Consider the following 15,822-nt stretch of genomic DNA (forward strand, 5'->3'; position numbering starts at 1 on the left):
TTGTTCGGTTCGGCGCCGGGACTGTGACGGGACGTGACTGATGTGTTTGAATTGACCTTTAGCTTACTTCTCGGTTCCTGGAATATTTGACATTTGGTTAAAATATGTGATTGTAATGTTGGTTTGACACTGGTTGCAGTACGGGGGTTTGTTTCTTGTGATTCGGAAAGGACGTATATGGCGGGTGTGACTAAGTCGGAGTCGAGTAAAGATGACTTGTATTTTTCTATGTAACAAAAAAGCCTGTTTATATAAAGCATTGTCTTTAATTTGGCTTAGCTTTTTAAAATACTGCGACCATTTGTTTAAGAGATGCAACCCAGATTAATACCACGTGTTTGTTTTCCTTTGCAGTAGCTTGAAGTTCTATATGAGTAGGGTTGCTGGAGTATAATATGTTTTGGATGTCACAAAAGGCGTTCACTGAGTCAGTTATGATTGTGTAATTTCTCAGGTCCGTCTTGTTATTGAATTTAAAAACTTTAAGGATTGCGTACAGTTCTGCATTGAAGATAGTTCAGTTGTGATGCAGTTTAAATTTAGCCTTTAAATTATTAGAAAAAATTACTGCCCCTACTTCGTTCCATGTTTTTGATGTGTTTGTATAAATCTGTTCATCACCATTATCATCATCAACCTGTGTGCATTCACTTCTGGACATAGGTCTCCTTTAGCTCTTTCTATCTCTCTCTGTTTTGTGCGGCTTGCATCCAGTTATTGCTAGCATGCTTCAGGTCGTCAATCCATCTAGTTAGTGGACGTTCTCTGCTCTGTATTGCTTCTTGCATTGGTTTCCACTCTAAAATACGTTTTGTCCATCGGTTGTCTAATAATCTGGCAACGTGTCCTTCCCAATTTCATTTTAACGAGGCGATTCTTTCGATAGCATCTGTTGTTTTTGTTCTACGACGTATTTCTTCGTTTGGGATTCGGTCTCTCAGATAAACACCCAGTATCTGGCGCTCCATAGCCATCTGAGTCACGCTAATCTTATTAACTACCTTTTCTGTGAGTGTTAATGTTTTCGCTCCATAAGTGAGTACAGGTAACACACATTGGTCAAAGATTTTCATTTTGAGGACGATGGGTAAATCCGATTTAAATACATAGTTTAATTTACCAAACGCTACCCAGGGTAATCCTATGCGACGTGGGGCTCACATGTTTGGTTATCTCTGTCTAACTGAATTTCATATCCTAGGTTCTTATACGATGTAGTCTGCACAATATCCCTTCCATCAACAGCAGTATTGCACGAAGTTGCTGGGGGTACTTCTAGACAGTAAATGTAAATGGTCAAACCACATTTCTAATTTGAAATCCAGATTAAGAAGCGCATGTTATGCGTTAAAAATTCTTTCACGTCTCTTTCATACATCAACATTAAAAACAGTATACTTTGCCCATTTTTACTCAATAGCCAAATATGGCATTGAAGTCTGGTATTGTACCTCTGAATTAGAGCAGATATTCGTACTTCAGAAAAGAGCTATTAGGATAATGTATAAAATGAAATTTAGAGATTCTTGTAGAGGCATCTTCAGACAAGACAATATTCTTACAATTCCTGGTCTGTATATATTTTCGTGTATAATGTATTTACATAACAAAATTTATGAATTTAATAAATTTCAATTTAACCATGTTTATTCAACAAGATTCAGAGACAATCACTTTATGCTTCCACAACATCGTTCTATTTTGTTGGAAGGTAGCACACATTATGCAGCCATAAGTTTCTTTAACAAATTACCAATAGATATACGAATGAATTTACATCAGCCAAACTTTCGTAGGTGTGTACATCAATACATTTGTGAGCTAGAGCCATATTCTAAAAATAACTTTTAAGTATGTTTTATCGTGTTTATTAATTTATACACTTTTAAGATGTATGTCTGTAGCTTTGACTTGTCTCATACATATGTACTTTGTATAATGTCGCATGTGATCAATAAATTTGACTTGACTTGACTTGTATTTCGATTTAGCAAAGGATTAGTCATTATTTGCGTCTTGTTCATATTAATTTTTAGTCCGACCTCCAAGGAAGCCTAATATAATTTTTCAAACATTATTATTACATCATCCATACGATAATCTATAAGGACGATGTCATCTGCAAATCTCAAATGACTGAGCTTCTCTCTATTTATGTTAATACCATGTACGTTCAGATGTGCCTTCTTACAAGTATGTTCTAAAAGCGACATGAATAGCTTTTTAGAGACTGTTTTTCCTTGCCGTACTCCTCGCTGTATACAGAATTTATTGGTTTCTTGTTCAGATAGTCTTAGGCTAGCTGTGACATTTTGGTAGATATATTTAATTAGGTTAGTGTAGCCATGGTCTATTTGGTATTCTGTTTTTAACATCTATCTATTCGGCATTCTGCATGCTTTTAACATTTTATGATGGCTTATGGTATCGAATTCTTTCTCCAGTCGACAAATATTAGTACCAATGGTTTGTTGTATTCCGCAGACTTCTCTGTTAGGTTCTTTATCACTAGTAAGTGGTCGTTAGTGCTGTATCACGATCTAAATTCAGCTTGTCCTCTAGGCTGATAGAAGTCTAATTTAGCGTCCAACCTTTTTTTCATAATTTTTGTGAAAATTTTATATATGTGTGAAAGCAAAGTGAGAGGACGGTAGTTTTTTAAATCTGTTATGTTTCCTTGCTTGTGTAATAAGTTAATGACTGCATAATTCCATTGAGAAGGAGTTTTTCCTTGGTAGATGCATTCGGTGAAAAGCTTGGCCAAAGCCTCGATGATTTTATTTCCACCCAGTTTGATCGTTTCGAACACTACTCCGTCATAGCCATGGGATTTGCTTTTTTTCATTTCTAAAAGTGCAGTTTTAATTTCGTATGGAGTTATTTCTGACATTAAGTCTGATCCCTGGTTTGCGATTTTGGACAGGAGCCGATCTTGCCTTTCGTCGGTGCTCTCATACATTTCGCGATAAAAGGATTCGACAACCTTAAGGATTTTGGTTCTAACAGTAGTAATGTTTTCATCTTTGTTTTTTATTTTGTGCATCTTTTTGTTGCCTATGCTGTTCGTATTTCGCGTCAAAACTTTGAAACTTTTGTTTTCTTGAATTATCTGTTATTTCTCTTGTATTATTTTCTCTTACGTCTTTTCGGATTGACCGGTGGATTTCTTTATTTAATTTCTTCATTGATGTGTAATTGGGCCGTATTTTTCCGTTAGCTGTCTTCTTTTACCTATTAGCTCTTTGGTATTTTGGCTTTTCTTTATGATTCAGAACGGTCGGGCAGCACTCCTTTTCCGTATCTTTTAGAGCCTTCATTATGCCATTATTTGCTTGATCTACATCTTTTATTTTGTCTAGTATATGTCTGGTTAGTGTATCTTCATACACGTCGTTGTTTTCTGGAGAAATCAATTACTTTTTTTTTGTTTTTAGGATCATCTTTGTTCTTTCCAAAATGACATTTAATAGTATTTTAGCTCGGATTAACATGTGGTTACTTCCTGTTGAGTTGATTGAAATTGAAATTGAACAACTGAAATTGAACAATTGAAAATTTGTTAAGTACTTCGATGTCTATGGTTATTTCTTTTTTGTTTATTATGTCTGAGGCTTTTTATCGAAAAAAGAATTCATCATGAATTAATTTTCCTGGTATAAAAGGTTCAGCAATCTTTGCCCTCATACATTTCTTTTGTCAAAGCCCTACTTACAAATTGCAACTTCGACATCTTCTTGTTTAAACCTCATTTTCGCAATAAAGTCACCCATAATTATTGTGTAATATGCTGGTGTGGCATGTAGTCGTTGGAGCATATGTCTCAATTACCTTATGGTTATATCTTGCATTTAGTTTAAAGATGAGATATACAATCCTGGGGCTTGTGCTGATAATTTCAGCTACATTTTGTGTGTGCTTTTTATGTATAATAAATACTACTCCCCAATTTAAAGTGTCTTCTTCACCTCTTAAATGAAATACGTGTCCTGATTTAAGAGTAACTTGGGCTTCTCCTCTTCGTCTTATTTCACTGAGGCCGATGATGTCTCATTTTATTTTTTTTAGTTCTTCCTCAAGTTCCATCATCCTCTGATCTGATGTAAGAGTTCTAACATTGTAAGAAGTAATATGCATTTGTCGCTTTTTGTAGTAGCCTGATTTTTTTCAGGGATTCTGAGCACCCTCTGCTTCAAACCTGTTCCAACCGCTACCTTGGTTGGGAGTGTTAGAGCTGCCGGAGACTGAGAAACGTCCAGTAGTTACGTCTTTCATGGAAAATAACTTTTGGTTTAAAACGCCCAGCTTGGCTAGTGCGTGTTGGCGAGTTGGTTTGAAAGTTGAGGGGAGGAAAGGGTAGAGATAGGAATTCTTTGGGTAGGACATGGTTTCCCAGGGGATGGGAGGCTGGGGAAATCTATGAGCTCTCGTGGCCAGGTGTGCTATTCCTGAAGTAGATCTATCCCCTGTCGGGATCGCAGAGGAGTATATACCCTCTACCCAGAGCTGTTGGTAGTCGCCAAATCTATCAATAATGTCTTTGAATTGTTTTAATATTTTGGCTAGTGGGGATTCATGTTTAATAAATTTTGATATATCAGTGATCATTAGTGGTTTATTTACTCTCCATGGAGGAGAATTTTTGGTAGCGTGGTATATTGTCAGGAATATTTTCCTGCTTTTAATACTATATTTATAAAGTTTTCGGTTATTTTGTTCATAGAAGCATAGAAGGGCCGATCGTATTAAGGCTAAGATGAATAGTGGCTGAAACGATTGTTATAAACGTTATGATAAACTAAAATATTTGAAAAAGATAGAACTTAACAAGAAAACGACAAATTGAAACAATCACTCAAAAATCAAAAGGGTTTGGTCAAAAGGCACCCAAAGCGACTAGCAATCCCGCATGTTGAATTACATCTAGTAATTTGGGAACAGATTTCTTAGCTGATTTAGATCTTAGATTTCTATACTACTGATCTGTTATCAATTTTTAATCGAACTAAGGTTAAATTGATGCCGTTTCGCTATCACAGGAGATGTTCTATAGTGTCTTTAAAATAATATTGCTTTGCTGGCAAGTACCTTTTAGATTTTTAATGTGACTTTTCCAAACCAATGTTTTATTAAATGTAAGACCGAGGAATTTTATTTTTTTTTACAAAGATCAGATATTTACCATTCAACGTTAAAACTTAATTATTCTCTTTTCCTTTTTTGAGAAAAGCAAGCTTTTTGTTTGTTCGTTGAAGAAGCTAAGTCCTGTTTTATTAGATTATTTTTAAAGATTATTCAATCTGCTTAAAAAGATTCTTTGGGTGGATTTTAGATTTGTTTCTCTTAGTAGGAGAAACGAGTCGTCCGCATGCAGTCTTTCTTTTAACTGGTTCTTAACATTTTTCCAAAATATCGGTTGATGATAGTGTTCCCATTGCTCGTACCTTAAATATTGTTCTGAGTTTAAGAAAATTTTGAATAAATTTTAGAAATTTTCCATTAATATCACAGGAGTAAAGCTTTTTTATTATATCATATTTTCATGTGCAATCAACAAAAGGTTTTTGTTATAGCGCAGGAAATAGCTAGACAATGTTGTTTGTTAATAAATGATTCGTGAACTTCTGATTTAAGATCAACTAGGTTATCAGTTATTAATCTATTTTGACAAAAGTCGTTCTGCTCCGGGATTAGTGGTTTTTTATTTTCCATGAACCCTGTAAGGCGCCGGATTATAATAATAATAATTGGGGATACTTTTTCGATTTCGAGGTTTAGCGATTGCGATAATACTGGATGACAATCTGGAGCCGGATTTTTTAGAACGCATAGTACGAAGCTTAAGGGGATGAGAGTGAAACAAGCGCGGCTTATTACCTCTGTAGTACCTAGTGTGCCATTTCAAAAAAAATGGAGCAGTGGACGGTAAAACATCTCACGTTTGCATAGGATATGTTTATTCGAAATCAAGAATCAGTGATCACTACCTAGCGGCTTTTTAGCACTCACTTTAATATTTGTAGGCGTGGAGCGGTTTCATCTCGCAACACAATCTTAAGATTTATAAATAATTTAAGAACAACAGATACAAATTCAGAGATTCACCCATACAAATTACAAATTGTCCAAAAATTAATGGAAAGAGATGTTGAACAACGTGAGGATTTCGCTACGAGAATGCAAGTTCGCTTGGAGGATAACTTAGGTTAGCATCTTCTAATGAGCGAAGAAGCTCATTTCCATTTGGACGGAATCATTAATAAACAGAATTACAGGTACTGGGCTCCTGAAAACCCATGAAATCTTCATTAGCGTCCTTTATATTTTCAAAAAGTTACAGTTGTTCAACAGAGTTCTGTAGTATGGATCCTGCATCCTCGTGGTTTTGTCCGACTGCTAAAATGCATGTGTCGTCTGCAAATGTCGTAATTGCGTTAGGTTCTTATGATGGAATATTGCTGGTATAGAGAAGGTATAGCACTGGCCCCAGGACACTTCCTTATGGAACTCCAGCTTTAACTTCTCTTAATTCTGAGTATGCTTCCTCATATTTAACTCGAAAGTATCTGTCAGATATATATATGATTCTAGTAGTTCAGAATATTGTTTTGGTAAGTAGCATCTCATTTTATGATATAATCCGTCATGCCACACTTTGTCAAAAGCCTGCGCTATATCGAGGAAAATTGCGGAACAGACTTTTCCTTCTTTTAGAGCTTTTTCTACTATATCTGTTATTCTATGCAACTGATCTATCATTGAGTGGCTTGCTCTAAATCCAAACTGATGATTAGAAATTAGATTTTTTTCCTCTATAATCGGTTTTAGTCTCTTCAAGAGTAATTTTTCGTATACTTTAGACATGACAGGTAACAGTGAAACAGGCCTATATGAAAAAGCTTCTTGTGGAGGTTTTCCTGGTTTTCGTGTCATTATAATTTCTGCCACCTTCCATAACTTTGGTACGTACCTCAGCCTAAAGGAAGCGTTTTTAAGATGTGTTAATTTTATTATAGCTTTCCTTGGAAGTTGCTTTAACCCTTCCCCAGTAATTAGATCAAATCCAGGAGCTTTCTTTGGATTTATATTTTCTTTTATTTCCAAATATACTTCTTTTGGAGTTACAGGGCTAATCTCCATTTCATTGGGCTAATCTCCATTTCATCTCCATTTGATTAGGGAGCTCCCAGTTAATTATTTCTTGTTCTTCATTAGGTTGAAACGTATTTTCTAGGTGGTCAGCAAATATGTTGGCCTTTTGTATATTGCTTCTTGCCCAGCTAATATTAGTATTTCTAATTGATGGATTCTGTAAGATTGGCCTTTTTAATCGGTTGGTAGCCTTCCACAATGAATAATCAGTGGCGCTATCATTTGATAGTTCAGTTAGGTAGATGCTAATCGATTCGTTTTTAATTTTTTGAGTTTCTTTTTTTAATTTTTGTGTGGCATTATTTAATCTAGTTTTATCAACTGGTACTCTAGACAGATGCCACTTACGTCTCAGTTTTCTTTTTTCGGTTATCATTTCTCTGATTTCTTTCGGGTAGTTATCTCCTTTTGTTCTTTCGACACTGGTCGTACTGTTGTTCCAAGCAGCTTGTTGTACATTTTTGTTAAGTAATTCTACTTCTGCCTCTAGTTGATCAACGGTTCTTAATGGAACTGAGAGGTTAATCTTCTCTTCAAGGTCTATCTGGAAACTTTTTCAGTCAGTATTTTTGTTAACAAGTCTAGGGGGGCTTTCTTTTTTGATAACAGTGTCACTGAGTGTGAGAATAATTGGAGAATAGTCTGAGTTCACATACAATGCCTCTTCTAGCTCTATGTAATTTGTTGAAATATTTCTGACTACAAAGAAGTCGATAAGGTCTGGTATTTTATTTGTGTCAGTAGGCCAGTATGTTGGCTTTCCCGTTCATATTACGTCGCATTTTATATATTTCATTGCTTCTAAAAATTCTTCCCTTTGGTGGTAGTCAGTCGTGACCCCCAATGCGTATGTTTTGCATTGAAGTTTCTTTCAAGGATAAATCTATGTCCTTGACTGGTCAAGAAATCTACATATTGATTTTTCTTGATGGCATATCTTGGCGGACTGTAAACCGTTGTGACGATTACTTCATAGTTTTTACAATTAATTTTTACTGATGTGGCCTGAAATTCTTTAGTTCTGTATCCCATTTCCTGATAGTGTAATATTTTCTTTGATTATTACTGCACTACCTCCTTTGGCTGCATTATTAGGGATAGTAGTATGATAAGTTTTATAACCCCTAAATCTAATATATGACTCATTCGTAAAATGGGTTTCAGAAATGAGGCATATGTCTATTTTTTCTATATCTAGTACCGCTTGTAGTTCTTGCTGATGTTTCAATATGCCATTTGCATTCCATTCTACTATTCGTAAACTACCCACCATTACCAAGTCTTTTAGGTATAGCTCGTTTGGTGCTATATTCTATTCTGGTTATACGCTCGTCCGGGTTAGTTAATCTCTCTAATATTTTCTGTAGTGTTTGTTCTATTTTTAGATCTTTTTGACTACTATAGTTTTCTTCGTTACTTTTACCAGCTGCTACCATGCTACAAGTTCTTTTTCGGTTTTCTTATTGTTTTGGATTTTCTACAGGTTTTGGATGCATTCTTTGTGGTTGTCTGGGTAAGGTTTGTTGCTTGTTATATTTATCTTTTATTTTTTGTATATCCTTTGCCACGATACATTCTCTATAGTCAGCCGGATGCCCTTCTCCACAGTGGACACATTTAGGTTTTGCGTCCTTGGGTTTCTCACATTTGGCTGTTAGGTGTTTTCCTGTGCAGCGGACACATCTAGGTTCTTCCGCACAGTAACCTTGTGTGTGTTCATATGCCTGACATCTCTTACATTGAGATACCAATTTTTATTTTCTTAGCGGAAGTATTTGTACTTTTACGCTCATAATATCTGAGATCTCATAGATTATATTGATATTTTCGTCATTTCTGAATACCAACATAAAAATATTTAGTGGTTGCTTTGTTTTGTATTTAAATTTCGATATGACATCTATTATCTTGAATCCTTTATTACTTAAATCTTTCATGATCAAATCTTTACTGGCTGAATGATGTAACTTATTGATCATAACTTTAATGTGTCGGCTTTGCTTATTTTTATACGTATGCCATGGATAATTTACTTCTCTGAACTTTTTCGGTAATTTTCTCAAGTCTTCTTCACTATCGACATTAATTTTAGCGCTCTTGTCTCCAAGTACTTTTATCTGGAATTTAGCAGTATGTAGTCTAACTAATTCATGTAATTGGCTAAATTCGGCTATACTCTCCACAATTAACGGAGGTGGGATTTGTGTTTTTCTAGTTTTTTCTTCTCTTTGTTGGACATATGACTCTTTTTGGGGTGGGGTCAATGATGTATCCATTTTACGTTTTTTAAAGTTTTTGACACGTATCCACTCTGTCTCCTCAGCTAATTCCTCCTCGTCAGTATGAAATTCCTCATTCTTAGGTTCTTTCTCTTTGGACGTTTGAAGTTTTTCTCCAGATCTGCAAATTTTAATTGCAAGCTTTCATTTAATTTTTGTAAGTTATCTAACTGGAGTTGGAGCTGATTTACTCTATCCGTAGCGCAAATCTTCTCCATTTCCGTCTGTTTCCATGCCGTGTACAGCATCTGTTCATTCTGGGACCTTGCATAATTTTCCTGAAAGAGGGTACTATTTTGTTGTATTAACAGTACCTCGTTAGGTGTTTGCGGACTCACATTTTGTTGGATCATTTTCGCGAGAACCAATAATCATAGCAGTCCCTAGATGCTCTTCATTATTTCTAACCAAGCGCCCGGACTATAAAAATTTAAAAGTAATTTGGATTTATTTTACCAGTTTTTGTCACATCTATTTTCGACTTAATTATCAAATGATAATTGACAGACACGAAAACACACAACATTTATGATACGAGGTTTAATGAATGAATAATAAAAAAAGAGGAATAACTCAAAAATATGAAGTTTTGAACTATACCACTTTTCACAAATTTTGTCTAAAATTTAACGCAAAATCTAAAAATGTGTTTTTAAAATAACAAAATTGCTGTTCACTTCCGGTATAACCGGACGTGGCATGTCTGTCAAAATATTTTTTTTTAAATTGTGATAAGTGATAACTTTTAATCCGCATAAACCAATTTTTATAAATATCATGTAGGTTTTGGGTTTCCAATCAGTAGATAGTATAAGCTTGTTGTGAAACATCCTGTTTAAATAATATTAGTTACGCAGATGATATTGTACTTTTGGCGAACACACTGAAAGACTTATAGGAATTGTTAAAATACAGGTTTATAAAATAACTGAATACTCATAGAAGTTAAATATACCTTATTAAAATATGAATTTTTATGTAGAATTATTTTAAATGCATTCAAATGGGACTTGACATCAACACAGTTATGATGGTATCAAGGAGTCCAATAAATAACGAACAACTAACCCTTGGTGGACAGCAAATAGAGAGAGTGTCAAAATATAAATATCTGGGAACTTACATCAACACAGAATTAGATCCAGACCAAGAAATCAGGGCACGAATAGAAATAGCAAGGCAGCGTTCTTAAAATTCAAGTAAGTGTTCTGTGACAAAAATCTGAATCCTGCGCTGAGACTGAGGTTTGTTGAATGTTAAGTCTGATCCCAACTATTGTACGGGGTAGAAACATAGACGTTAAGAGCGCAAATAGTTAAGATGCTTGAAGCCTTTTAACTTTGAATATACCGGAGAATGTTGAGGATTTCATGGACTGCCAGAGTTACCAATGAGGAAGTACTGAGAAGGATTGGTCGAGACAAAACATTGTTAAGAACAATAAAAGTACGCAAGACTGCATACCTTGGACACATACTAAGGAATAATAAATATAGTCTTTTGCAAGTCATCATGCATTGTAGATTCGTTGGCAAAAATAAAATAGGTAGAAAGAGGAAGTCATGGCTGCGAAATATTCGAGACTGGACAAACATGACTGTAGACGAATTATCCTTACGTTGCAAAAGACAGAGAAACTTTTGGAAATGTGGTCGCCAACCTCCGTTAATGGGAACGGTATAGGAAGAAGAAGAATGTAGAATTATACGCCCTTATACCATACCAAGATAAAAAAGTAAATCAGTATATTTATACTTACTTGAATACAGTTGATCGTTTGGTCAAAGAAGTTGTATTCCGGAATACGAAGTTTAACATATGTTCCATTAATTATATGGTTGTAAACTAACTTGTGTCTGAAAATAATAAAATCACGGACATAAAATAAGCATAGTATAAAATAAGCAGCTTGCTTATAATGTATATACAGAGTGAGTTTTAAGTACGGTACCCTTCAATTATCTCAGAAACAACTTGTTCGGCTTTTATAGATTTTGGTGTGTAACGGTCTTTTGATAAAGCCGATGTTATGGTAAAAGTCACATTGCTGTCAGTTCTTCTGTTTTTCTGGAAATCTAATGAACTTTTTTTATTTCAAATAGTGATCCCTGCTTATTTTTTGCCTTTAGAAGTAATTTCCAAATACCTTTTTTTATGTACTTTTCTCTATACCTCAATTAAATTAATTTCGGAGTGGTTGCTACATTTACATTATCTTCACCCTAAGTAAAACAATACATTTAGATGTTACAATAATAACTTTGAAGTTTTAATAAATAAGAATTGTTGTTGTTTATTAAATTATTTCGAATTCAAAGAATGAAATAAAAACCCACTGACCGGTTAGCTCGCTGGTTCCTTGGATTTAATCGGTATATTTTTGTTTAGTTGCATATTAAATTTAGCAAGTACTTTTTTATTGGAGGACATTGAGGTTAATACTGCTCCCCAAGGCTAGGTAAAAGTATCGGCCCATCTGTCTTCTTCCATGCATCAGTAAGCTGTATGAAAGGAAGCTGCAAATACGCATAGACGGCATGATTAACAGGTCAGGTGGTTTATCTCGGAGGCAATTTGGTTTTTGTAAAGGGAAAAGCACGATTGATGCAATCATAAGTGTACTCGAAGCATAACGCAACAGATGGGATGAACATCGCTGTGTGGCCCTGCTGTTGTTTGATGTTAAGAATGCATTCAATAGGCAGCAGTCGAACGAGGTAATGAAGGCAAACGAGGAGAGAGAATGTTCTAGTTACCTAATAAATATGCTGGCGGAGTATCTGTCCGAGAAAAGGATTATGGTGGAAAAGGGCACGATCGTCGATGTGACGGCGGGAGTACCCCAGGGATCTCTCTTGGGCCGACGCTATGGAATCTGAAATATGACGGGGTTATGCACTGTGAATACAGAGAGGGTACAACCCCCTTCGCATTCGCGGATGACGTCGCTGTACTGGTAGTGGCCTGGCATGGGCCAGATCTCAAATACCGGGTTCGGAACGCAGTTCGCGTCGTAAAGAAATAGATGACGCAGCTCGGACTGAAACTTGCGGCAGAGAAAACCGAAATGAAAAGAAACAAGCAAAGTGTTGAATTACAATGGGCGGAAGCATGTGTAACACACAAGAAGTAAGTAAAGTACCTAGGAGTGACATTGCATCAGAATGAAAAATGGGGAAGCACGTGCGGGTGGTGCTCCGGAAGGTTGCGAATAGTTCGACTGCGTTGGTGATACCCAACATTGGGGGACCCAAATCAGAAAGGAGAAGGGCCTTACATGGTGTTATACAGTCGATCTTCCTTTACGCGGCACCAGTCTGGAGCGAGGCGGTAGAGATAACTGCCTAACCAGATCTAATCTAGACACAAGTGAACAGAACAAGTCTGTTGCGAGTAGAATACGCCTACAGGACTGTGTCTGCGGCAGCCTTTTGGACCATCACTGGATGTGTTCCGTTGCATGTTTTGGCGATGGAAAGAAAATAGCTCTATGAGAGAAGAGACCAAAACCTTACTGTGGCCGAGAGAAGACATAAAAGCAAAAGGTCAATTGAAAGATGGCAAATAGAATGGAACAACACGTGCTCACAGGACACGGGTATTTTAGGGCCTATCTCTCTAGGTTCGGAAAGGCTGACAGATGAATACCTCTATACTGTGGACACTCGGACAATGTGACATATACGATGTTAGATTGCAGAAGAAGATAGTAGAAAGGAAAAGAATGGAGAGAGAGACAGGTGTGAATTTTGTTAGAGTAATAGAAATGATTGAGAAAATGATTGAAAATAAATCAGGTTTGACTAACACACACAACTATATCCGTGCAGTGATCAAGAAAAAAGAAGAGGAAGAAAGACAGCTAGACCAACGGCAAAGGTATGAGTGAAAGATGCTGGAATTTGAAGCTAGAAAAGTGGGTCAGAATGTATGAGTTAGAATGCGTGAGTCAGACTGTGGGGAAGGAGGAAATGCCCGTCTGAAAATGATGCCATACTAGGAGCGATGAGGGTCTTTTACACGCTATTTGGAACGCGACAGGGAGCCTCTTTTCAGATGACTGGAGTTTGGATAAATGGAGAATGAATGCATGAAGGTAGTGCTTCGAAAGTGATGCCGGCCTTACAGCGGCCATTCCGCTTCCAGATCGCTGAGTGACAGAGAAGGGTCTGGTTTAGCAGGTAGGCGTTCGGCGTAGACTCGGCGACGAGAGGCCATTTTAAAGTACCTCAGAAACTATCGCCGGGAGTACGAAGAACGAGTCCTGCACTAAGGTCAGTCAAGCGGCGTCCTGGACTGAGATGTCTTTTAAAGATTCCCCCCTCTATAAAGACGAAAAAAATGGTACTTTTTTACAGAGAAGTATTTTATAACATAAAAACGTATAATATTCACATATTTTACAGGTAAGTAAGTGCACATCATACATCACTAATGTGACTGGATGCAAAATTTAACAAATTTATTGATTTGCCAAAATGAATAAGGTGAATCGGTGGACGGAAAATAAAAAGTTTTATTTTGAAGTTACTTATGAAGCTAGTTGGGTTTCAAACAACTTTCTTTTTGTTTGTAGATATGTATTAGTAATCTATTAATTAGCAGGCAAACGCAGTCCAAAACGAAGAAGAACTTCATGGTTGAAGAACTAGCGAGATTGGTATGGTGTTGATACAAGCATGCTATTTAGGGTGGCACCGAATAAAATTAAGATAGCTATGATGATAACCAACTATCTGAAAGGACATGGTTCATAAAGAAGAAGAATCTGTTAATATGTTCTCTTCCATAGAAGATGAAAAATGAATTAAGAGAGAATAGTACTGACATTCTGCTTTAACATGTAATTTAGGGTAACTGTGGACCCTGACGGGAGACTGTGGTCAGCTTGGTAAACTTCACTTTGTAGTTATTATAATGAAAGGTGTATCTGTGGTTTAAAATAAAAGCAACATTAAAAATTCAGAAACGTTTTTTTTTAATAACCATGAAACAACAACCAGCTAGGCAATATTTTTGAATCTCCTTAAATCCTCACAAAACGTAATGACGTTTTCATCTTCTGATTTTGGGTCGTTCAGTATTCCTAATATCTTATCATAAGCAAATAAAAGAGGCACGTTTTCCTCACGAAATTTAAAGGCATTTCCCAAACATCGTTTCAAACATTTTTGATTATCACGACTCTTTTCACTGCATTAATTTTACATATTAGTCCAATCAAATGAGTAACAGCTTGTTTGTTTATTCGTACCAGGATGTATTTTCCTGGTATTATAATTATCATGAGTGGGTTCTTGAACTTAAGATTCGGCACATTCTTTCATACTGTCATTTGGAGCTTTATATTTATGAGTTATCACTCTCTGCATACAAGACTTCTTCGGAGTTTTCATCGTCACTAATTGATTTTGATTGTTTCTTGAATGTATTCTTCGAAGCTTTTGTCTTAGTTTTTGTAACTGTAGGTGTTCTAAATAGGTGTTAGTTGTGATCACCTCAGCAATATCTATTTCCTGTTCCTTTGATGTAGCTTCGGAAAAGGTTTCACTATTGCTAGTAGAATGTTCTCCTAGGATGCAATGGAAGTTGATGCAATGCAGTGATAGTGTCAGGAATGTTTTTCTCTTCATAATATCGTTTTAACTTTTCGGGACCAAACTTTTCTTTGTTATTGGAATCTCATTTAGAGTAAAAATACAAATAAAGCCATTCAACACAACAGGTTCTCGAATACTGCGCCAAGCTTTTCCCAAAAGGTTCAAAAATTTGCACTTTGTTAGCTGTTTTCCTAAATTTTTGCGCCGCCAATCTGTTAACAAAGCATCTCATGAATACTTGAGCTCCTTGAAGAAGACAGACACATCCAAAGGCTGCAATATTGCAGAAGTATGTGGCGGTAATTTAAGAATAGTCACATATTCTTCCATGGATAACGCAATCAGTTTGGGTGAAATGTGCAATAAATGACCATCGTAAATCAAAAGAGCAGGCCTTTCAACGCAATTAAAAAAAAACATTTTTGAACCATAGAAAAAATACTTGTTCAGTTATCCAACCATTTTAGGATACGTAGTAAGATATCTCTGGATATTCATTTGTACCAAACACATTGTTCCATAACCTTTTGCCCTTGTGGAGGATCATAGGTGGCAATATGGATCCATTGACATCAGCACATGCCAAAACTGTTGTTGTTTTCCATCCTGAGCCTGCAGTTTGAATTTGTGCTATTTCTCCGATTCCAGTTACAACCTTAGTACGACTGGGGTCATAATTAAAAGCGGTTTCATCTGAATTCCATATCCTAGCAGGGTATTGTTGAAGTTGTAAATTATTCATAATAGTTTCCAGTTGATCAAAGAAATCGTTAACAACAAATGGGTCACTTTGT

General features: G+C 36.0%; 1 protein-coding gene across 1 annotated transcript in view; it reads right to left on the reverse strand.

Annotated features, from left to right (window-relative positions):
- Positions 1-15,822, reverse strand: part of LOC140446740 (uncharacterized) — a 36,316-nt gene that overhangs the window by 1,387 nt on the left and 19,107 nt on the right. Inside the window, exon 2 of the mRNA XM_072539330.1 lies at positions 11,188-11,284. Within this exon, the coding sequence (XP_072395431.1) occupies positions 11,188-11,284 (97 nt within the window). The remainder of the gene's footprint in view (positions 1-11,187; positions 11,285-15,822) is intronic.

Source organism: Diabrotica undecimpunctata, chromosome 7 (genome assembly GCF_040954645.1).
Source record: "Diabrotica undecimpunctata isolate CICGRU chromosome 7, icDiaUnde3, whole genome shotgun sequence".
NCBI classification, from domain to species: domain Eukaryota; kingdom Metazoa; phylum Arthropoda; class Insecta; order Coleoptera; family Chrysomelidae; genus Diabrotica; species Diabrotica undecimpunctata.